Here is a 24173-nt window from a genome sequence, read left to right as displayed (position 1 = left end):
TCAGATCCATTATGGCTAAACAGATGTCTCTCCCTCTGCTTCGTTGTAGGATCCAGGGATCAGCAGCGCCAGCCCCCCTGGCAGTTATCGGCCCTATGATGAAGGCCTGAAACGGGGAGTCTTCATCGTAAATGCAACAGGACAACCTTTGATTGGAAGGGTGAGACTTGGGATTATCCCATGAACAGGGCCCTGTGCAGAAGCAGTGCCTGGGTTCAAATTGACAGGTGCCACTGGGCAGTCAGAGCCCTGTTCCTGTTTACATGTATGCAATGAAACACACTTCAAAGTAGGGGACTTCATTTGCACAGTCTGCCCTGCGGTCTTGAAGCCAGTGACCAGTTCTGTGGACACTCCTGCCATGAGCCTTGGTAGAGAAAGGATAAAGCTCAGTGGTAAAATGTAATAATTTTTTTGCCAACGGTTCTCTGGGTATGGCTTGGTGGTGGTGGGATCATGTGAGTGGGTGGGCGTGGCCAACCTTTTTTAATTTTTAAAGCATTTTTTACTACCTATTTGCCCGAACCGGTAGTAAAAAATGCTTTATGAAGGGGGGGGGGCGGTTAGGTTCAGCTGTGCCATACGATCGTGGGAACCTTTTTTCCCCACTTTTTAAAGCTTCTTTTTACTACCGGTTCGGGTGAGTAGGCAGTAAAAAAAAATCTTTAAAAAGTTTTTTAAAAAGGTTCCCACGATTGCATGGCATAGCTGATTTATCATGGAACCTTTTTTTAATTCTTTAAACCATTTCTTTCCTGCCAGTCGAGCGAATAGCAGGAAAAAAATGCTTTTAAAAGTGGGAAAAAAGCTTCAGACAGTCACTTGGCTCACAGCTGAGCAGTGCGATCCTTGGAAGCTTTTTTTTACTACCGATTCGCAGAACCAACGACAATCATCCCTACCACTTTGCGCAAACTGATGCGAACCGGTAGCATTTTACCCCTGATAAAGCTTTGGTGAGGGAGATGCCATATGGTGAAATGTCAATATGTAGTCTACCATGAAAGAAGAATAGAACAAAGGGAGGCAGGGAATATATTGTTTGCTTCCCTTATGAGCATTTCCCACATATTTCATGTCTTAAACCATCTTGATCTTGTACCATTGAAATCCAGATACGAAGATACACATGTTGAATGCAGCTGCATTTGTAGTTTCACTATTATGCAACATCATGAAAGGGCAATGTATTTTTATTCTGACACTTAGCCTGTTAAGCTTTTTATTGCTCCATGTGCAAAGATACACTAAAATACATCACTGTAGCCTATGCAGAAAGTTTACTATTTAGATGCATAGCTCTGGTTTTTATCTTCCAGGTTTGGCCAGGGCCCACTGCCTTCCCGGATTTCACCAACCCAGAGACTCAACTGTGGTGGTATGACATGGTCAAGGATTTCCATGACAAAGTTCCCTTTGATGGCATGTGGATAGTGAGTTTCCAATCCTGGGGCTTGAATGTTGAATGGTTGGGAGACTTTCTTTTTGGTTGATGATGCTTTTGGTTCTTTCAAATGACTTTCCTATCTTGGAAGTTCTAATTCAGAAAAATGGGACACATGAATCTTCTTCTCTTCCTTTTTCTAGGATATGAATGAGCCATCAAATTTTGTGGATGGTTCCTTGGAAGATTGTCCAAACAACAAGCTTGAGAACCCCCCATATGTACCAGGTAAAAAGGGGGACAGCTTGTTTGGAGGGGATGCTTCTGGCAAACATGGTCTAGTTCACGGATGTCAAAACTCACAGCGTCATGTTGCTGTCATGTGATGTTTCCTGACATTTTCCCCCTTCACGGAGCTGGGGTGGGCGTGGCCTGTACATGAGGTCGCCAGTTTGACACCCCTGGTCTAGTTGCCAACTAAGAAAAAAAAGTGAAATCAGATTTGAGGAATAGAAAAAGATAAACAGTGGGATAAAGTCCACACACAAAATACTTCCTGTATTCCATTTTTTTGAAATTTAAATTTGTTAAAACATTATTTCAGTTTATTTAACAGTCGTCTTGATAAGTAAATGTTAAATAAGATGGAAATATGTCTTCCCACTGAGTGGCTCTTGGTGTGTGTGCATGTACGCGCGCGTGAGCGTTTATGTCTGGCTTTTTATATTGCCTTAAACCATAGTTTGTTTTAATTATAATTGAACAAATCAGAGTGTTCTGATTTATGTATAATATTAAACCTGAACCATATTTTACAAACTGCAGTGACTCAATTAACACATCTTACCATGATCAAATGAAACAGATTACCTATTTGATTTAGGATACTGTATGAACCAGCCACTGCGGATTTTAGAGGCTTTTAAAGTAATTTGATGGAACTGTGATCCAATGCGTGTTGGGCTTTTTGTGTTTTTTTCTATTTGAGCACAGTACCAAAATAAATAGACAGACAACTAATTGCTTCCAATAAAACTGAACATTGCAAAAATTCTTGCATATACCTGCCAGATAATTGAACAATAAACATTTGTTAAATAAGCTATAGTAAAGAAGATTTGGAGTACAATTTAAAATAAAATTGAAATAATAGCATAATCCCTACTGATTTTAGTTCAGTATGGAAAATAAATATATTGTTGACTGAAATACATTGCAGACATATAAACTTAAAATACAACTGTGCTACAAATGATACATAAGCACTGGATGCATGTGAAGGGTTTTGAAAAATGCAAACATGGATTCTGAACATTCAACAGTTCTTTGGGCTACCTTTGCAAACATTTGAATCTGGATATTTAAGAAGACTTGTTGCCTTTTTTCAGTGTTTTTAGTTTTGGGGACACCCAGTCAAGAGCTGACTCAAGTCTACTTGGATGTTTTTTCTAATGTAACGTAGACTCTGAGACTGGATGTGAATAATTTCTTACTGAGCTCTCTATGAATCTCCTAGAGTAGGGCTATCAAACTCGCAGCCCACGGGCCAGATGTGTTATGCGCTGGCCACACCCACACCTGGTTTAGCGAAGGGAGAAAAAGTCCCTATACGTTACATGGCACGGCCGTGACGATATGAGTTTGACACCCCTGTTCTAGAGCCTCCTCCCTATAAGATCCAAGATGAAGTAATCAAATGGGAATGTCTTTATGTTAGGAACCAGGCATCCAAAGCTCTCTGTGATATGCTAAAAAACTCAGTTCTTCACATCTCGCACATCCTTTGTCTTGCGGCCTCCACAATTTCATTGGTTATCTAATATTTCTCCTCCTACACTTGCAGGTATGCTGGGTGGAACCTTGAAGGCAAAAACCCTCTGTGCCTCCAGTAAGCAGTACCTGTCTTCCCATTATAACTTGCACAGCCTTTATGGGTTGACTGAAACCATTGCAACACATGAGTGAGTCTGAAAGGGAATTCTGCCAGATAGATAATTGTTCCTCTGATCCTGGCCAAAAAAATGGAGTGTCTTTTTTAATACAAATTAAGGATAATACAGGTAGCCTGTTGAGTGATGGTTCAAAGTTGCAGCGACGTTGAAAAAAGCGATTTACTGGTCCTGACACTTACAACCAACACAATCATTGACACAATCAAAATTTGGGTGCTTGGCAATCAACATGTATTTACAACAGTTGTAGTTTCCTGCAGTCATGTGATTGCTGTTTGCAATCTTCCCAGCTGGTTATCAGCAAGCAAAATCAATGCTTTTTTTTAAGCTGGATTCACTTAATGACTGCAGGATTCACTGAACAGTGATTTGTTTAACAGCCATCCATGCGCGTCCGGCATTTAGTCATGCCGGCCACAGGACCATGGAGACGTCTTTGGACAGTGCTGCCTCTTTGGCTTTGAAACAGAGATGAGCACCGCCCCCTAGAGTCGGGAGCAACTGGCACATATGTGTGAGGGGAACCTTTACCTTTTACATAGCAAAAAAAAAGGTTTTAAAATTGGACGTGACTCACTTAACAAGCACCTCGCTTAACAATAGAAATGTTGGTCTCCTTTGTAATCATGTTGAGGACCCTCTTATGCATTTTGGTGTGAGGGACAGAAATTAACTATCTCAACAGCTGTTGTAACTAAGCTACTAATTGAAAGGCAATCATTTGTTATGGCAGAATCTATGACACTAGTGTTTTCAATATTTTCTAAACCTTTTGCAGTTAGCAATAGCATTTACCACTTCATAGTGCTTTATAGTGGTAAAAGGCTGAGCAGTTTACAGAATCAGCATATTGCCTCCAACAATCTGTGTCCTCATTTTACCAACTTCAGAAGGATGGAAAGCTGAGTCAGCCTTGAGCCGGTCAGGATCGAACTTCTGGCCGTGAGTTGAATTAGCCTGCAATACTGCATTCTAACCACTGTGCCACCAGGGCTCCGTTAGGAGTGTGAAAGCTCCAGGTTCCAGATCCATTAAGGTAACAGATTAACAGAGTTGGAAGGGACCTTGCTGGTCCTCTAGTTCAGTGTTTCTCAACCTTGGCGAGTTTAAGTCCTGTGGACTTCAACTCCCAGAATCCCCCAGCCAGCACAGCTGGCTGGGGGATTCTGGGAGTTGAAGTCCACAGGACTTAGTAGCCAAGGTTGAGAAACACTGCTCTAGTTCAACCCCCTGCCCAAGCAGGAGACCCTACACCTGCCTCTACCGAGGATCAAACTCACAACCTCTTGATTGTAAGGCACCATCTCCATTTTTAGGCCACCGCAGGTTATTTAAGTGCTTCTTTTCTGTCCTCAGTGCTTTGGTGAAAGTGCGAGGGAAGCGTCCGTTTGTGATCTCACGTTCCACCTTTGCCAGCCACGGACGCTATGCTGGCCATTGGACCGGGGATGTCATAAGCGTTTGGGAGCATCTATACTACAGTATACCAGGTACAAGTATTTTTAGAAACCACTTTGTGAACTTCTCCAAGTTCTTACTTTGTCTACCGTGGATTTTTTTTCTTCTCATATCTCCTTTGGAAAGAAAAATATACCAGACGAAGATAATATCTGGAAAGATACGTTACTGTGGTTCCTCCAGCTTTCTCAGCATTTCTCCTACTGCTTTCCAGAGCTTACCATTAAAGATCTTTCCTAATCCACACTATCTGTATTCTTTTAAAGCAATGCTGCTCTTCAATCTCTATGGGGTGCCATTGGTCGGGGCTGACATCTGTGGATTTCTGAACAGCACGACGGAGGAGCTGTGTGTCCGCTGGACCCAACTGGGCGCATTCTACCCTTTCATGCGAAACCACAATGACCGAGGAAGCAAGGTAAGCATGATGTCTCTGAGTCTGCCTGGCCATTGTTTTCATTGGAAAGGGCTGTATTCTGACCCAGGCTTCCTTAACAAGCAAGAAGCAGAGTCTTGGTCCCGGCAAAACCCCTTTTATTTACACGACTGTGAATTCCTTTCATTCACAGTCCACAAGGCTCCAAACAGTATTTCAGATGGTTGTTTATCAAATGCGAACTCAGCAAATAACTACTTCCCAACGCAGGGCAAGGAAAAATTTGGCACAGAGCCTCTTATAGTTATAAACAGAACTTTTCTCTCTTGACACAACCAAATGAACTTATTGTTTACTGCAAAAGCCCTCTCCCCGTTCACTCCTCTTTTGTTCCCTATAGGAGGGGCCAATCACCTTCAAGTCAACCCTGCTTTCTTAGTTATTCTTGTCTTCTGGCAGCTCTGTACATGTGCACACTGGGAACAGGCTCCAGTTGTTCTTCTGCTTTACTACTGTCTAACTCCCTCTCTGCCTCCGACGTAGAGTCCTTGTCCGAGCTTTCCTCAACCCCCAGGACTGGCCCATGTTCCTCCCCAACCTCCTCACTGTCTGAATCTGCTGCCAGCTCTGCTGGCTGCCAGCGGGTCACAGGCTGGCAGGCAATTCTGAGGGTGATCATCTCACTACTTCTAGAGGCACTAGGTTTAGGGAATTGATTTAGAAAGTTTAAATAGGATATATGGAAAATCAGGTGGTAGTGAACCATTTCTTAGAATTTGATTACTGTATTTTTCAGAGTATAATACGCACAGGGGTATAAGACACAGCAAGGTTTTGAAGAGGAATTTTTTTAAAAAAAGGTTTTGCACTCTGCAATCCTCCCAAAAATGGCCCGTTTTTTTCCAAAAAAAGAGGCATGAATAGTCTTTAGGGAGCTTGCAGAGTGCTGGGGGGGGGGGGCAAAAATGAGCAAAAAACGCCCCATTTTTCACAAAAACAGGCCTGTTTTTCATTAAAAAAAAGGGCATGGATAGCCTTTAGGAAGCTTATAGAGTGCTCCTGGGGGCTGGGGGGGTTAAAATTGAGGGGAAAAAAGGCCTGTTTTTTGCTCATTTCTATGCTCCTCAGCCCCCAGGAGCTCTTTAAAAGCTTCCTACAAGCTATGCACAGCCATTTTGAGGCTGTTTCAGGAGGCAAAAAATGCTGTATTCAATGTATAAGACGCACCCAGATTTTCAGCCTCTTTTTTGAGGGAAAAAAGTGCATCTTATACCCCGAAAAATACGGTAGTCTCTCTTACAAGATAAGGTACAAAGACAGGTTGTTAAGGAAAGTCCATCAACAAGTTCAAAATTGAAATAAGCTTCAATTTGTTAGGATTTTTCCTGTCAAGCTTGTAGCCACTGCTAGTGTTCTTACTTTCGTTGTAAATCAACGATGATGTCGCTTTTAGATTGAAATCACTGCAAACAAACATATAATAAATGATGTTTATGTGTTTGGGTTTTTCCCTCTTCTTTCTTAAAACTGAAAATAAATTACAATCTTCTTTGTATTTGGAGCATATTATAAAAACTAGCTTTATAATAAGAAAAGTTTAAAAAATGTATGTAATGTGCATGTATCCAATCGAGGCACCAAAAGCTAATGTAGTGATCCAAGAACACTAGCTGAGAAGCTCTGTGACAGTGTAATATCGAAAAATCAAAGAAATACAAATTGCCATAGAAAGCCATAAGGATACCCTTTGTACTTCTTGTTGGTGAACAAAATAATCTCTCTTTCCACATATCTTCTTAATTGCAGGGCATCATAACTCTGTTTTAGTCAATCCTCCATTAACTAACCACAAAAAAACCCTAGGATTCATTTATAATGAAAATCCCACCATCAATGATTGAATTAATATATAGTGTCTAAATTGATCATGTTCCAGCTGCTATAATACTGCAAGTTCAGTGGCTTTAATACTATCACTGCTATGGCACTGGGCTGTGGGATAATGCCATAAGAGGTTTTCTGTGATCTGGTTTAACACTATATCAAGTTAAGGCTTCTTTATGGTATTGGAATAATCCATACTTAGCTAGGTCCCAATGTTAAAATAAGCCATAAACTAGGGCCGTGATGCCGAACCTATGGGACCTGTGGCACACAGAGCCATTTGTTAGTGCATTCAAAGCATTGCCCTGTCAGCTCCAGTGCACATGTGTGTGCTGGCCAGCTGACTTTTGCCTTCTTTTAAGACTGTTTTTCACCTTCCCAAGGCTTCCTTGAAGCCTCCGGAGTGCGAGGCAAACCTACGGGCAAACCGGAAGTTTGGGAAAGGACTTCCAGTTTGTCCATATGGCCGATTTTCGCCCTCCGGAGGCTTCAGGGAAACCTCCTGAAGGCTTCGGAGGACGAAAAATGGCCCTACGGCCAAACCGGAAGTCACCGTTCCAAACTTCCAGTTTGCCCTTAGGGCCATTTTTCACCCTCCGGAGGCTTCAGGGAAGCTCCTGAAACCTCCAGAGGGCCTCCTGGGGTGGGGGGGGGCTGTTTTCGCCTTCCCCATGCTCCTAGAAAGCCTCTGGAGCTTGGGGAGGGTGAAAAAAGCGCAGGGGGGTGTCGCGTGCATGCGTGCTGGGTGTGGGCACATCCGTGCATGCCCCCCCTGCTCCCCCTCGCTTTTGGCACGCAATCCAAAAAAGGTTAGCCATCATTGAACTAGGGTCTTCTGGACTGGTTTTATATTTATTAAACTAGAAGCAAATTAACCAGATGATGGCTTTAGTGTATGGTGTGAACTAGGCCTTAATACCTCAATTCGTGTTAACTGCATTCGAGTGTCATGTAAGGGAGAACGTGCTAAAACTATGATGGCAAACCTATGGCACACGTGCCACAGATGGCATGCAGAGCCATCTCTGCGAGCACGTGAGCTGTCACTCCAGCTCAGCTTCACTGCGCATGCACCTCCCACTGGTCAGCTGATTTTTCGGTTGTGTGTGTGGGGGGGGGAGTTGCACACACATGCATGGGAACGGGGGATCGCACACACATGTGGGGGAGGGGTTCGCACCCGCATGCACAGGGGACGGGAGAACGCACTGGGGGGTGCGGTGTCCCCCCCCCCATGGCCTGTTTTTGGTCCCAGGAGGCTGCCAGAAGGCCTACTAGGCCCCTGTGGCCCATTTTTGCTCCCAGGAGGATGCAGGGAGGCCTATTAGGCCCAGGTTGGAGCACAGAGGGGTCGCATGCATGCGTGGGGTGCGTGGGGGAGCACTGGGGATGTGACACGCACATGAACAAGGGGGCGGGGCACAGGGGTGTGTGTTGCACACGCATTGCATTATGGGTGCTTTCGGCACGTGACGACAAAAGTTTAGCCATCACTGTGCTAGAAGCAGGAAGAAAAAAGATTCAGTATGGAAAAGAACTTCCTGAATCCCTTCTTAGCAAATAGAAGAAATGCCATTCATGCCTCAGGAACCTGGTGACATGATTGCTCTCGTTTTTTGCTTCTCTGTTTTGCAGCCTCAAGAGCCATATGCCTTCAGCCCAGAAGCCCAACAAGCCATGAAGAAAGCCTTTTCCCTGCGCTACTCCCTGTTGCCCTATCTTTACACCCTGTTCCACAAGGCCCACTCCACAGGCGAGACAGTAGCCCGTCCCCTTTATTTTGAGTAAGTTGGGATGGCTGAGTTGTGGGGGAGATATGGCCTGGCGGATCTCAGCTAGCATTTGCTTGAAATGCTCTGGAGCAAAAGTTTCTGAATTATTATCAAATAGCCTTCAGCGACGATCTTCCAAGTGAGTTTTAAGGTACCATATTTTTCAGAGTATGCTCCAAAATATAAGATGCATCTAGCTTTTGGGGAGGAAAACAAGAGAAAAAAAATCTGCCTCTCCCTCCTTGCACCAAACAGCAAACAGTACAGAAGATATACACTGTTTGTGATGTTATATTTCAGACTATACTTGCATAGGAGCTGTTAAAATAGATGTGGCTTTCTGAAAGTATACATTATTCTCTGCTATTTAAAAGAAGATATAATAGCACTGGTCCTCTTCAGATCAAGCATTTATTTTAAAAAGCTTCATTTTGCTAAGTTGTCTAGAATAATAATAAAGCAGTCTTTAAAAAATAAGTCTAATAATTTAAATGTTCTATAGGCATTTATAGTTATTGACTTACCTCCTTGCAGCAAACAGCCTGTTTCAGTTTAGCCTGATTAGAAAGGGGGGAAAATCTTCCTCTGCCTCCCAGCAATTTGCCTCCTTACAGCAGACAGCAAGTTTCACTTTCAATTTCAGTTTAAGCAGGGGCTCCAGTTTCAGGCTGCAGGGATTACCATAGCCTATTGCCGCCTCTGCAAACCCCATTTTTTTTCAATTTGCTGCAAGGAGGTAAATTGCTGGGAGGCAGAGGCCAAAGGGTGGGGCTGGTGGGTGGGTGGGGCTACATTCGGTATATAAGATGCACCCACATTTTTACCCTCTCTTGGGGGGGGGGAAGGTGTGTCTTATACTCCAAAAAATGCGGTAACTGCCGTCATGGTGAGAATTCAACATCAGGTAAGGCTTGGAGAAAGTGTGGGATACAAGCCAAAAGACAGTTTCGAAATCTTTTACCTGTCCTCAAATAAGGATGTGGTGGTACTCTTGCTCAATTCTGGCTGATGGAAATAGATGTACATGTGAGAGAAAGATCTTTTATAATGACTCCCCCCCCTTGATTGCCAGAGGTTCTTTGAAGTCCTGTGGTCATATTCTTTTATCATTCTTGCAGGTTCCCACAAGATACATACACATGGACCATTGATAGACAGTTCATGTGGGGAGCTGGGCTCCTCATTACTCCTGTGTTAGAAGAAGGGATAAGAAAAATGACTGGCTATTTTCCTTCGGGGACATGGTATGATATCATCACGGTGAGTGTGGCTTTTCACATTAACAGAGGCTCAGATGGAATGTCTCTGACTCTTTTCCTTAAGCAGCCATTAAACTTTACATACATGGCTGCAATTGACCCATTTATTCCTGTTCCATCGCCTTCTGCCTGCTCTTCTGCTAAGAGAAATTGTTCTAGATACTTTTCTATAGTGTCAGCCCTATGATTAGGCAAGACTAAGAAACAAATGCCATATATGTCTAAAACTTCTTTAATTAGAACAGCTACAGTAATAAATGTATATTTACCGACAAAAAAAATAAAGGGAGACTAGTATAGATCTATTTCAAGCTATTTAGCTCTCGTCAGCTAGCCAAATTCTGGGATTTGAACCTGGGCTACTTACATGTTAGGTAGATGTATTAACCTCTAAGCCACGGACTCTCCTTGCTTTGTCAGCTATAGGGAGAGATTAAGTCATTTTTTTATTAGGGCAACCTGGTCTACCCAAATATGGGACAGAGCTGGGCTGAAAGGTGAAAGTGGAAGTAGTGTCGAGGTGGCGCAGTGGTTAGGGTGCAGTACTGCAGGCCACTTCAGCTGACTGTTATCTGCAGTTCAGTGGTTCTAATCTCACCGGCTCAAGGTTGACTCAGCCTTCCATCCTTCCGAGGTGGGTGAAATGAGGACCCAGACTGTGGGGGCGATATGCTGACTCTGTAAACCGCTTAGAGAGGGCTGAAAGCCCTATGAAGCGGTATATAAGTCTAACTGCTATTGCTAAGTGGAAGTAGTGTGCTCCCTCCCATATTTGGGTAGACCAGGTTGCCCTGACAAAAACTATTTCACTACAGTAACAAAATTTTGCAAATCTGAATGTGCTCACTGCCTGAGATTTCTGTCAAGTTAGTTTTTTGGAATGAACGCAAGCCTCCCTTGTCGGATTCTCGCTTTGGTAGCACCAACCTTGTCTTATATGACTTTTATACCTGTGGGCCTTCAGGGGTCTGTCATCCACAGCAAGGGACAGTGGATTCTCCTACCAGCTCCACTTGACACCATCAATGTCCATATCCGTGGAGGTCACATTCTTCCTTTGCAGGTGAGTCTAATAGGCCAGTTCTTCTCCTGCCACTTTTCAGAAAATAAAAGGGCAGCCCAATATTGCTGCAAGATTCTGTGGATAGAATGTTTTGTTGATGTTGTTATTTTAAAAAGATTTGCTTGGGATGGGAGGAGGAGGAGGGGAGGGAATGTATTAAAGTAAAGAAGGCTGTTAGGCCTTTCTGCTTTCATAGAGCTTCTTTCTCTACTGCAAATCTCTCCAGGAACCTGCTCTCACAACCACAGAGTCCCGTTCGAATGGAATGACTCTCGTTGTGGCTTTGACGCCGGAAGGGGTGGCCAGAGGGGATTTGTTCTGGGATGATGGCGAAGGGCTGCTGACCTTTGAGAAGGGCGATTACACAGAGATCTTCTTTCTGGCAAGAAGTGTGAGTCTGGAAGCAACACATTTGATCTCAACAAATCTCATTGTAAATATGTTGCGCGCTGACAATAAAGTATTATTATTATTATTATTAACAGCTAAATTATGCTAGCCAGAGCATATTAAATTTTAATCAGTTATTCCCTCTTTCAGATTACTTCAAGTACAGATAGTTCTCAACTTACAACCATTTGTTTAATGATCAAAGTTATAATGGCCCTGGAAAAAAGTGATTAATGACTGTTTTTCACACAATTGTTGCAGCATCCCCATGGTCATGTGATGAAAATCTTGTACACTTGACAACTGATGTGTATTTATGACGGTTGCATTGTCCCTGGGTGATGTGATCACCTTTTACAATCTTCTGGCAAGCAAAGTCAATGGACTTTGCCACTTAACAGCCCTGTTACTCACTTAACAGCTACAGTATGAATAAATAAATTCATTAAATTTCAATTTCAGTGATTCATTTAACTGTGGCAAGGAAAGTCATAAAATGGGGGAGAAGCTCGCTTAACAACTGTCTTGCTTAGCAATAGAAATTTTGGTCTCAATTGTGATCATAAGTATCTTGTTTCCCTTCCTATCATATCTGCGTAATAGTGTCATAGCAGGGCAGTAGATGAGATGGCAAGGCACAGTATGCTGGAAACCCCTGGAGATGTTCTAAGTCCATTTGAATGCAAGAGTTGCTTTCCCACTGGCCAAGTTGCTTTACATTGGTGCCCTTCTACAGCTGAGTTATGACCCCAATAATAGCAGGGATCTGTCACTTTTGGGGCCAAGGGCCACATTTGAATTTTGGCGGGTGTACTCTTGGTTGCACTGCAAAATGTAGGACAGAGCTTTGGGTATTATATACTGTATATTAAGTGCAAGTGATAAGATTTCCAGTAGCTGATGTTCACTTCAGAAAAAGCTCTTAGGACTTTCATGGATTTATTTATTTATTTAAGAAAATTTATATTGCCGCCAAGCTCACTCTCAGTGACTCCAGATGCCTTAGACAGGTAAACCCTGCCAGAGTATATTCATGAACTGGAATAGGGCTTTGTAACAAGGTCAGCCAATGGAAGCTGAAACACTTTGGAGCCTGGGCATGGCTTAGCTCTGTAGCTCTGAGTCTGTGCTAAAAGTAAAATTAGTTTGCTCTGAACTGAAACTGGAAACTGTTCTCTCCTCTGCCTGTGTTTGCTTGTACTCTACTACTACATTAGAAGAATCACTCTTGGTCTCATGTGTTATATATAAAGAGAAGTTAAATAATCCTACTGCATCAGTTACCTGTGTGTGCTGTGTGTGCTTTCTGGATTTGATTGCTGCAACAAACTCTGACAAACCCTGATAATAATAAAAAAATAACATCCCTTGGCAACAACAAACATATGAGCTACTTGATGAGGTCCATATCACTCTGAGATCCCCACTGTCAGGGCCCTGTCTTCAGGATCTTATGGAAGAGTGTCAAAGTGGGTTGGGGGGCAATCTTAACGATGCATGATAATGTTTCACAGGGGTGGAGGATTGCAGGTTGTACTTCAAAGGGCAGACTGATCAGTTATGGTGAGATTGGATAGGAAGGCAGTGGGTAGAATCAATTGTCTTCAAGGATAGACTGATTAGCACATAGACAGCACTTTAACTTTACTAAATGTACCTTCTTGTAGCAATGTTATCCAAAACATGAAAACAAAGTTGAGAGTGGTGTAAATCCTCACACATCATTTCTTAGCTAGATGTCCCTTTCTAAAGATCACTCTTAACCTGCCACCCTCTAAACATGCAGTGCTGTATCGCCAGTGACTGTTTGGTAAGAGCTGTCTCTGCAGCTGCTGTGTAGTTCTAGGAAAATGGACAGGTATATGAGGTTGTAGACAAGTGCTGCTTGCCCACTTTTTCACCCTCCAAAGCACTTGAAGTACATACTACTGGATGTTAATAATCAAACCTTTTCTTATTCTTATATTTCAATTCTGCCAGTTTTTTATAATTCCTCTCCTCTTGTTCTGATCCATTTTGGGCCTAACAGGCCTCCCTGAAGCCTTCTGGGACGCTGCCTAGCCCACATGCGCAGCAGAGACCCAAAAATCAGCTGGTCCACGGGAGGCGTGCATGCATGCGTGGTGGACCTCAGTTGGGCAACGGCTCGCGTGCCCATAGAGAGGGCTCCATGTGCCATCTGTGGTTCACCATCATGGATCTAGCTGCTTGCTGTTTATAAGCGTTTTACTTGCACCACCAATTATATAGAAAAAAAGAAAAACCAAGAGAAAGACCTTGTGGGATCTCGCTTTCCGTGTCATGTTACATCAAATCTGGAAGTTGCATTTGGCTGCACTCCAGCAGGACAACATACATTACTATGACAAGGCGGGGGGGGGGGGGGAATCATGCAGCAATACTTCCAAAAACAGATAATGCTCAGAAAAATCTAGATATTATTTAATAGGCATCTAAGTAGCATGACTCCATCAAATTTGCATCATGGTTCGACCTGCTGTGTCCCTTGCCCTCTCCAGAAGTTTGACCCCTGACCTCTGAAGATTGCCTATTGTTGTACTATTTGCATCGACTTCTCCTTTTCTTCCTGTTGCAGGGTGTACTAGTGAATGAGATTGTGCGACTCAACGGCCACATAGATGGACTTCTTCTGATACAGGTGCTCGTGTTAGGTGTCCCCAGCCCTCCCCAGCAGGTTCTGGCAAATGATACCCCCGTCTTGGATTTTTCTTACCGCACCGACACCAAGGTAAGTGTTAGGGAAGCTCCCCATTAGGAGAACGAGTGCGTGCAGAGAAACGTAGTGAGAGTGGTGTGGAAGAACGCATAAACCAGCATAAGGAGACACTGAATTGTAAAAACATACAGTATTTTACTTCCATGGAAATAGAGGTATGCAGAGTCCAAGTCATACACGGTTAAGACAGTCAGTCATCAATGTTCTCAGTTAAGGGATGATCCATCAAACACAGTCCAGTATCATATAATCAGTTCAGCAGACAAAGTCAATAACAGTAGCAAAAACTCACAGTACAAGCAATATCCAACGATCAGCGTCTAACAAACTGAGAGCTAACAGTCATTCTGGCTCCATTTTATGGCCGCTTGAGGTAACAGCAACCAATCATATTTTTCAGCAGTACTTAAAGAGATAGTACTACTCTCGTGGCTTATATATTGCTAACCCAGCTGTTAGCCTACATTCCTAACAGTAAGTATGTTTCTTGCACTGCAGAAGGTTTCTGCATGGAAACCCAGTCCAACAATTATAGATTCTTTCATCAATATAATGTATTGTTTTCGAAAAGTTTGTTATTGTTTTTATGGTTTTGGAATTGTAACCCAGAGTCATTGATTGAGCTAGGCAGCTGTAGAAATTGAGTACGTACATACGTACGTACGTACGTACATACATACATACATACATACATACATACATAAATAAATAAAATCTTGTAGTGGTATTTTGATAAAGATTTTAGAGACAAAAATGGATTCTGAAATGACAGTTATGAATGAAGGATTCTCAAAACTAGTTCTACTATTGAAACAAGAAACTCACACACTGAAAGCTCAGCCTCCTCTAGCTTTAGTCAAACTCCCATTCATTTGTGACAATGAAGTAACAAACCCCTTGGCTATTTATTGGTGACTATCTGCTTGGAAACTGAGTGTATTTCAAAGTTAAGAAACAAAGGTTGACAAATATTCTGGCTATCTTTCAAAACCTATTGGGGAAAATTCATATAAAGTTAAACTCAACATCAATTGAATTGGTTTGATCTTTTCAACGCTTTTTCTTCTATTAAAATGTTCTACTCAGTAATAAATTAGATTGAGTGTGCTTGTAGCGTACCTAGGAAAAATGTGGTTTGGAGCAATTGAAAATAAAGGAAAATATTCTTCTTCCAAGTCCCCTAGAACAGGTCCCCAACACAGGGTCTGTGGACCAGCACCAAGGTGCAGCATAGCAGCAACCGGGCTGCGCAAACAAGCCCATTTGTGGGATGCAGGCAGCATGCAAAACCACATCCCCTCTGGTCCACAGAAAAACTGGTCCCTGATGCCCAAGAGATTGGGCACCGCTGCCCTAGAAAACACTGCGACATTGCTACAGCCAGAATGCATATATTTATTTTCCATTTCATTATTTTTTTAATGTTCCCCTCCCCTTCTTTCTTGCTGCTTAAAGCCGAATATGGCCCTCAGCCCCAGAAATGGCTGCCCTGTCTGGCATTAACGCAGCATCATTTTCTATACCTCCCGCCCAGCTAGCAACAGGTGATTACAGATAGTCCTCGATTTAGGAGCATTCATTTAGTGACAATTCAAAGCAGTGGTGGGATTCAAATAATTTAACAACCGGTTCTCTGTCCTAATGACCAGGTGGGTAGGTGGGGCTTAGTGGTCATGTGACTGTGTGGCCGTGGCCAACTCAACATTACTCAGGTCGATGGGCGCGTCGCCTTAGCTGTTACAATGTAATAAGGGTTAACCAGAGAGGCAGTTTCTGTAAGCAGGGCAATAAAGATTACGCTAGAAACAACAGAATGTTTCCTTCCTGCCTTCCTTACAGGATTAGCCCTGTAAAGCAGAAAAAAAACGAAAGAAGATTTCTTCCAACAACCGGTTCTCTGAACCTCTTAGAAAGTTAAGAACCGGTTCTCCCAAATAGGTGCGAACTGGCTGAATCCCATCACTGATTCAAAGATACAACGGCACTGGACAAAGTGACATGACTTTTTCACACAACAGTTGCAGCATCCCCATGGTCACATGATCACAATTCGTACACTTGACAACTGACTCATTTTTATGACCGTTGCAGTGTCCCGGAGTCATGTGATCACGGTTTGCAATGTTCTAAGTAAAACAAAAGTCAGATTCCCTTAACAACTATGTTACTGAGTTAACACCTGTAGTGTTTCATTTAACAACTGTGGCAAGAAAGGCCATAACATGGATCAACACTTACTTCACAATTGTCTGGCTTAATAACATAAATTTTGGTCTCATTTGTGATTGTTAGTCGAGGACTGCCTGTGTTTCAAATGATATAAAGTGTGGATGAAGAGACGTTGCACACATCCTTTTTTTTTCTTCATCAATTTGGATGTGTATTTTTGTTTAGTTTTGTAAGGTAATTACTGTAATAATAGATGATTTTCCCAAGTGATAAGCAGTAACTTCCATTAATTGCTAAGGACACATTTAATGCAGAAACTTTGCAGAATTCACATGGGAGGAGCATATGTGTGGTTTGTGATACCCCAGTTAACTTTGTAGTTCAGAGCAGATAAGTGCATTTGTGTTTTGAAGAAGCACCAGTGCACCATCTAAAGCTCCATTCTCTCCTCTGCTTCGTAGGGCCATTCATCGCCACATAAGTTATATTACTGCATAATGTTTCTCACATTGGTGACAGGATACTGTTCTGAGCAATTGTATCTAACTTCCTTTGTCACTTTCTCAGGTCCTTACTATTCCACTTTCTTTGCTGATGGGGGAAGAATTTGTCATCACTTGGTCCTAAGAAGAAAAAAAGACAGTTAGACAACAATTTGAATAAAAGATAAAACATGTCTGAAATGTAAATGGGGAAAAAAAGTTTCTTTGACGAACAAGATCCTTTGCTCTGGTGTTCTAGTAGGATCATTAAAGCCTGCAGGAGATCTCCCATGCCAGTGATGGTGAATGTTTTTCTGCTCGGATGCCAAAAGAGTGCCGCGCATGTGTGCTCACACCCATAATGCAATGCCCTCCCCCTGGTGCATGTGGCACAACCACCACCCCTGCACCTCCCCCCCCCGCTTGCGCACAGGCCTCACTGAAGTCTCCGGACTTTTGGTAGGCCCATTGTGCCTGTTTTTCGCCCTTCCCAGGCTTCAGGAAAGCCTCCTGAAGCCTGGGGAGGGCAAAACGGAAGGCCGAAAATCAGCTGGCCAGCGTGCGCATGCACGCTGGAGCTGACATAGAGCAACATCTCACCTGCCATCAGATACAGCTCCACGTGCCACAGGTGCTATGCTCTTCATCCAAGCTGGATATGTAACAAGATTTGGGTCGGGTTGGATGCTACCAGCTTTCATGACAAGATTCCCTAATGGTTTGAATGATTGCATTTTTCAAATGTCACCTCCTCCCCCTCCTAGAGAACAATAAATAATTTCTGTTAAGAATGTTGTAATATTTCCCAGAATTGCACAGGGAGTTGGAGTAGAGTAGCTGATCTTCAAGTGGCATTGATTATATTCTGTAATTTTATAAAATTAGGGATGGGGGGAAAGTGTAGAAAAAATGAAATACCAAATGTCCTAACCAATGTACTGATCGCATACTACTGGATTAATACAATAATTTGACAAACGTCTATATGCTAATGCTTTATATGCTTATATAAAACCATTTGTAATAGTTCCTTTATCCAGACTTTTTGACAAAAGTTTTCCTCAGTGTCAGACAGATTATTCTCATGGTAGTCTCAAGGGAGAATGCTTAAGCAGTTCTTTCTCTTGACTATAGATTGCTTCCCAGTCGCAATCTTTTACTGAGGGAATAGCTTAGTTCTCCATCAGAAAAACGAGTTGTTCCAAGACCAGGCCTCTTTGAAGCTGCCTCTATTCAAATTAGATGAATTTGTGACTTGCCTGAATAGAGAAATTCAGGAATAGAATAGCTTCCACTTTTGTATTTGCTTGATTCCTTGATGGCCCATCCTTCTCTTTCATTTCCAAAGGCCTTCCTTTTTACTTACTACACGTTTGTAAGCACTGAGTCTAGAAATATTCATTTCATGGAAATGAGGCTTATTCCAAATGAAGTTGGTGTTCTCCCTATGCTATATTCATTTGCATAATTGAGAGTTTCTCCCTATGCTATATTCATTTGCATAATTGAGAGTTGCTTCCTGTTTGAAATCATACAAGGATATCTGGAAGTCTTTAAGAAGATGTTGGATAGTCATTTGTCTGAAACGGTATAGGGTTTCCTGCCTAGGCAGGGGGTTGGATTAGAAGCCCTCCAAGGTCCCGTCCAACTCTGTTATTGTATTGTATTGTATTCTATCTAATGCAGGAGTTAGACAAAATATTCTATAGAATTGTGTAGAAATGATATAACATGGGATGCCATATAGTGTTACAAAGATTTACAGTACAGCATTTTTGTCAGATGATTATATTAAGAAAAAAAACTTAGAGTTCATTGGTTTGGCAATTTGGTATGATTTATATATTTGTTTTAAAGCAAGCAATGTTTTTGGCACTGATTAAAAGAGTTTGTATACTTCAGAACAGTTCCTAATTTCTTCTTTCAGTTGGAACATGGAATAGGAAAATCAAGGAAAAGTTGAACTTTTTGAAATAGATATGATAGATGCTATTTTGGATATCCTAAGAATAAGGGAATGTTTATGAACCAGAATGGGCCAATTTAATTCAGACAATTAGGTGGTTTGTGGCCCAGTCCATAAAATGGATCCACTGTGATACCGTACCTGCTCAGCTACAATCAAATAAGACAAAATCATATCAAAATTAGTGGCTATCAAGTAAATATCAATGATGGACAGCAGAGGAATCAAATAGATTATAAAACAGGAAACCGAAGATGGAGAAGCACAATCCAACTGGCTATGAGTTTCCAGATTTGTATTGTAGAACATACCATGAATTGCTGGTTTCAAATATTCAAGTAAAACGCAGAACAATAAAGAGAAAGGTATGTCAAAAATAGGTTATGGAGAATATACATTGGTCTTATAGTCTGACTGTAACAGATTCCATGTGTCTAATTTGTACGAAAAACAACATGAATTGCTATGCGAAGAGTCAAAAGACATTGCAATAACAATAGATATTGAATAACTGAAACCCCCCCCCCCAAATCCCAACATTTCAAAGGGGGGAAAAAACCCAATTCAAGTGGCTTTCAGAACAATCAATTGTTATAGCCAGGCGGAAAACAAAGGGTGAAAGTTGGGCAGCTAGAAGAATGTAATAGTGACTGAAGACAGACTTCCAAAGTCAAGCAAGAAAGAATTAAAGGTATTTTTCTCAAGAATGTCAACAGAGGAATAAATATAAAAAGAAAATGTAAAAAGAAGAGTACTTAAGACGTAGCTCTTCCCCAACGGAGAAGTGAGGTTAGAATAGAACATGTGGTGGCATCGGGGGTGGGGTGGGGGCAAAGTGCCAGGTTTATGTTTTGGAGTTACTGGTTTTATTGTTTCTTGTTTTTATTATGTACATGTTGCTTTATTCTTGACTGGAAGCTGCCCAGATAGCAAGCTGTGCAAAAGTTTTAAGTAAATAAATAAGAAACATTATAACTAAAGTGGAAATTCTTAAGGGTAATCATGAAAGAGCCTTAAATGGTACAAAGAATATTGAGTAAAAAGATTTTTACAAACTGGATTAAAGGGTGATGGATACATTTATAAAGAGATTTAGGGACTTGCTCTAAAAATTGACATCTCGGACAAGAAATCAGCTGTTCAGTAAAAAAAACCTGATGAATTGCCTGTTGCATTTCTTATAACATCAGGAGAAGTCAAAGCATCAAAGACAAGACCAGGTGCACTTTGAAAATACTGTGTTTTCCCGAAAATAAGACAGGGTCTTATTTTGCTTTGACACCCGAAATAAACACTTCGCCTTATTTTTAGGGAGGTCTTATTATTTTTGAGGTGCAGGAGGTGGTGAACGTGGTTACCTCATGGCTGCTGCTGTGTTGCAATATTTTCAGGGAGGGCTTATTTTAGCGCATGCACTCAAAACCCCAATTGGGCTTATTGTCTGGGGAGGTCTTGTTTTCAGGGAAACAGAGTATTTAGAAAAAAATGTTTCATACCTTAAGTAGGCCCTAGCATGTCTTAGTCATTCAACAAAACAGCCTGTTGTTTTTCAGGCTTCTTCTGAAATCTGAAAAGAGTTGTGGCTATTGTAAGAGATGGACTAAGTTTAATAAATTCAAAGCACAGGCAGCACTACTTAAAGGTCTGTGTTTATAAATACAGAATGAAGTTGTGTGCTAGAGGTGGAGAAGACTGGCATTCTGAAGGCCCCGAATTGAAGAATCGCTTAGGAATTGAGCCTGAAGAAAGGGAGTGGTTCAGAATAGCAAAGGGAGTGAGTCAACATACAATTTCTCCTCTTAATTGCTTAACTCAGCTTGCTGGCTGGGGAATTCTAGGAGTTGAATGTCTATGGAGATTCTCAGTCAACCAGGTCATGGTTGTCCCAAAAGGGCTTTTTTAAGAGGCAACTGGATTTTCTGTTTTTTCTTTGAAGACATTTCACTTCTCACCCAAGAAGCTTTAAAGGTGAAGAAACTGCTTGGATGAGAAGCAAAATGTCTTCAAAGAAAAAAATATAAAGTCCCGTTTCCTCTTGAAAAAGCACTTTTGGGACATCTAGAGGTTGAAGTTCACACATCTTAAACGTTGCCAAATTTAAGAAACATAGGTTTAATTTTATGCAGCAAATCTCAGGATTGAAAATGACAAGAGGAGTTCTGTGGACGATGTTTCAACCACCAGTTTTGTTCCAAAGTGGTTATTATCATAAAATATGCTATCCTGTCTTCTAGCAAATAGAAAAATCATACAATTTATTGTTCTGACCCCCCCCCTTCGGCCTGTGAGTAACGCAGACACAGGCTTGGCTATTTGCCACTCTTTAATCACAGAAATTACAACTCCATTGGCTGAAAGCCCAGACAACACTCTCATGCAAGAAGGGTTGCCAGCAACCCAAACCAAACAGAACGGAAATACAAAACAGACCAGACAAGAGTTCCTTAAGATTGTTACGAACAGTTGTGTACTACAAAAGGACCCCTCCCAATTTCTCACTTATATACTCTTGGGAGGAGCCAAGCCACAACCACCTGGGCTTGATTATCTCTTATGAGTGTGCCTCTGCAGCTGCTACTTCTGTTTCTCTGCTCTCCTTTGCCTGACGTCAGGAACAAACTGCCTTGTGTCCTCCCCACTGCTCCATGCTTCAGGCGCCTCCTGGTGGTCAACCAGCCTCTCTGGTCCCTGCTCTGAGTCTGAACCCTGCCTGGGGTCCTTCACATCTTCCATAGCAGACTCATATCCGAGTCCATTAGCAGCTCAAACGGATCCTGCTGAGCCACAACAATTTAACTATTATATTATTGCTGAATTGTACAATTTACCTATTACATTATATGCTATCTCCCTGCGTGGAATAAATTAAGAGGACTTGGCCATAGAACCTCTTTAATTCCAGGATTCATTAAATCTGGATTGCTAGACATTCTTTTTTCTGATCTGGAATTGAAGACAAGTATTTCAGAACCAGGCATTATGGAACACCAATGGTGATTCAATGTTCAGGAGAAGATTATCGTTAAGCATGAACCTTGAATTCTTTGAGACTATTTTTAGTGCACTATAAAAAAAGCAACCAAGAGCTGTTCTGTCATTTCCTCTCCCATGTTTTGGAATTGCTCACCTCTTAGGGTTTTTTTCCCCTTGCCTGTCTGCAATCATGGGTTTTCCAGTAATGTAACTTGATCCGCCTTTTCCAACCAACCTAGGTGAGGTCTCTCTGACTGGCTCTGCAAGTCTCATGAGCAGCTTCTTTCGCTTGAATAACTGGAGTAGCTGTCACCAAAGCAAGTTACATTTTGTCACACAAAATTGGAGTCTGTTACTGACAGAGGGCCACAGTGATGAATTCTATCTGTCAACTAATGGGTCATAAAGACAAAAACAAGTACCTTGATTTACAACCAAAATGGGGCTCAAAATTTCTATTGCTAAGTGAGTCAGTTGTTAAATGAGCATTGCCTCATTTTACAACCTTCCTTGCCACAGTTGTTAAGTGAATCACTGCAGTTGCTAAGTTAGTAACATGATTGTTAAGTGAATCTGGCTTCCCCATTGACTTTGCTTGTCAGAAGATCACCAAAGGTGATCATGTGACCCCAGGACACTGCAACTGTCATAAATATGAGTCATCGAAGTCGCGACGACACGACGTGCGATCTCAATGCTCTGAGATTGCAATCTACACTTTTGCCACTGGGGGGTCCAAACAGACCTAAACTGTCCTGAAGAGACAGTGAACAGGAAGAATACATCTTGCTGATCTCGGGGATATCGCAAGATTCCCGAAAGAAGCAAGAGAAGATCTTCAAGCTGGTGACGAAAATTCCAGCTAAGGTTGATGAGGTCGGGACGGCCCTGAAAAAGGAAGGAATGGAAAGTGCAAGTGTTTCCAGCTGTTGAGGAATTTTTATTGTTTTAAAAGAGAGACTGCCTATGAAAATTTAAAAATTGATCTAAATTGAAGAATAGAAGAATCAAGCGGCGAAATTAAACTTCTAATGATTCTGGACAGTGGTTATCTCACTTTTTTAAATACTACCTTTATGGATGGAATCTTTACAAGCCTTTTAAAATGGATGGATTAAGTCTTCTTTTTCTACTTTTTCTCTGTGACTCTCTGTGATTTAAAGACCAAAGTTTTCCTCTTCCATTGCTGTGGGTATTTTTTTAAAAATTCATTTAAAGATTGGACCTCTTTTTCTAATTTGAAATACAAAATAGGCTACGCTGCTCAAATGCTGGGAGGTTTTGTTGATTGGAGCTTTGTGTATTCAAGTGGAACCTGCTCCTTTCTTCACGGTTTGTTTTGACGGCTTGTTACAGAGTGATAGGGGTAAGCCAGATGTCCCTTTGAAGTGTGTTTTCAACCAGAGAAGAGGGGAAAAAATAGCTTTTGTGAATTCATGTTTTAACTTTAATATTCTTCCAAGCGAGAGCAGCTGATCTTGTCAAGATGGCACAATGTCAAAATATAGAGATCGTAACTTGAAAACAATATTTTCAGAATTACTAAAATTATCAAATACATATGAAAGAATAGAACAAAAACTGGAATATTTGGAGCAGCTAATAGTAAAATATGATGAAAAAATTGAAGATGTTTATCAAATGCAAAACGAGGAGATTGAAACCCAAAAAATTGAAGTGGAAAATGAATATAAAGAGATTAAACTTGTTGATATTTATGGCAATTGATTTGTTTTTGAAAATGCAAAGAATGGAATATTGCAAGAGGAAATAAATGGAGAGAAAATATTTCTCAAAGGGCAAGATATAGAAGAAGGAAAAATTAAAGAATTTATGGACTATGAAACCTTATCAGCAAAAATATTAATAACACTGCTGACAATCAAAGATAAGCGGAATAAAGAAATAGAAAGAGGGCATCAAGATTATATGAGAGATCTTATAAGCAAGGAGTTGCTAAGAGAAGTCCATACAAAGCTGATCAAGAAGATGTTTAGAAGATTAATGCCACAAAAGGCAGAAGACATGAGACTGTTTTGTCACTGGAAAGATACAGGTTGATAGATGGAAGAGTATAATTTAAAACTAGTTAAACTTAGTGAAATTTAGTGACAATAGATATAGTCAAAGAAATAATTGATAATGTTACTATTGTATACAATGTGCATTGTCATGATGAGTAATAATTGGATATGAACATTGAATGGTACCCATGAAAGGAAGATTAGAAATCCCTTTGGATTTATATATAAAGGTTAATTAAAAAAAAGAACTGTTAGATACAGTTAAAACTTTGATTATTAGGGGG

General features: G+C 41.4%; 1 protein-coding gene across 4 annotated transcripts in view; it reads left to right on the top strand.

Annotated features, from left to right (window-relative positions):
• The window catches only part of GAA (glucosidase alpha, acid), a 30109-nt gene extending 11919 nt beyond the window's left edge, over positions 1–18190 (top strand). For all 4 annotated transcript variants that reach the window (XM_032209552.1, XM_032209549.1, XM_032209550.1 and 1 more), the window contains 12 exons: positions 50–160; positions 1320–1433; positions 1588–1672; positions 3228–3345; positions 4693–4826; positions 5061–5212; positions 8690–8838; positions 9945–10086; positions 11050–11148; positions 11375–11539; positions 14135–14287; positions 17012–18190. In XM_032209552.1, coding sequence (XP_032065443.1) covers positions 50–160; positions 1320–1433; positions 1588–1672; positions 3228–3345; positions 4693–4826; positions 5061–5212; positions 8690–8838; positions 9945–10086; positions 11050–11148; positions 11375–11539; positions 14135–14287; positions 17012–17071 — 1482 coding nt within the window. In that variant the 3' untranslated portion in view covers positions 17072–18190. The remainder of the gene's footprint in view (positions 1–49; positions 161–1319; positions 1434–1587; positions 1673–3227; positions 3346–4692; positions 4827–5060; positions 5213–8689; positions 8839–9944; positions 10087–11049; positions 11149–11374; positions 11540–14134; positions 14288–17011) is intronic.
• The last annotated feature ends 5983 nt before the right edge of the window (positions 18191–24173 follow it).

Source organism: Thamnophis elegans, chromosome 2, assembly GCF_009769535.1.
Source record: "Thamnophis elegans isolate rThaEle1 chromosome 2, rThaEle1.pri, whole genome shotgun sequence".
In the NCBI taxonomy this organism is placed as follows: Eukaryota; Metazoa; Chordata; class Lepidosauria; order Squamata; family Colubridae; genus Thamnophis; species Thamnophis elegans.
This window is presented reverse-complemented; position numbering and strand designations above follow the sequence as displayed.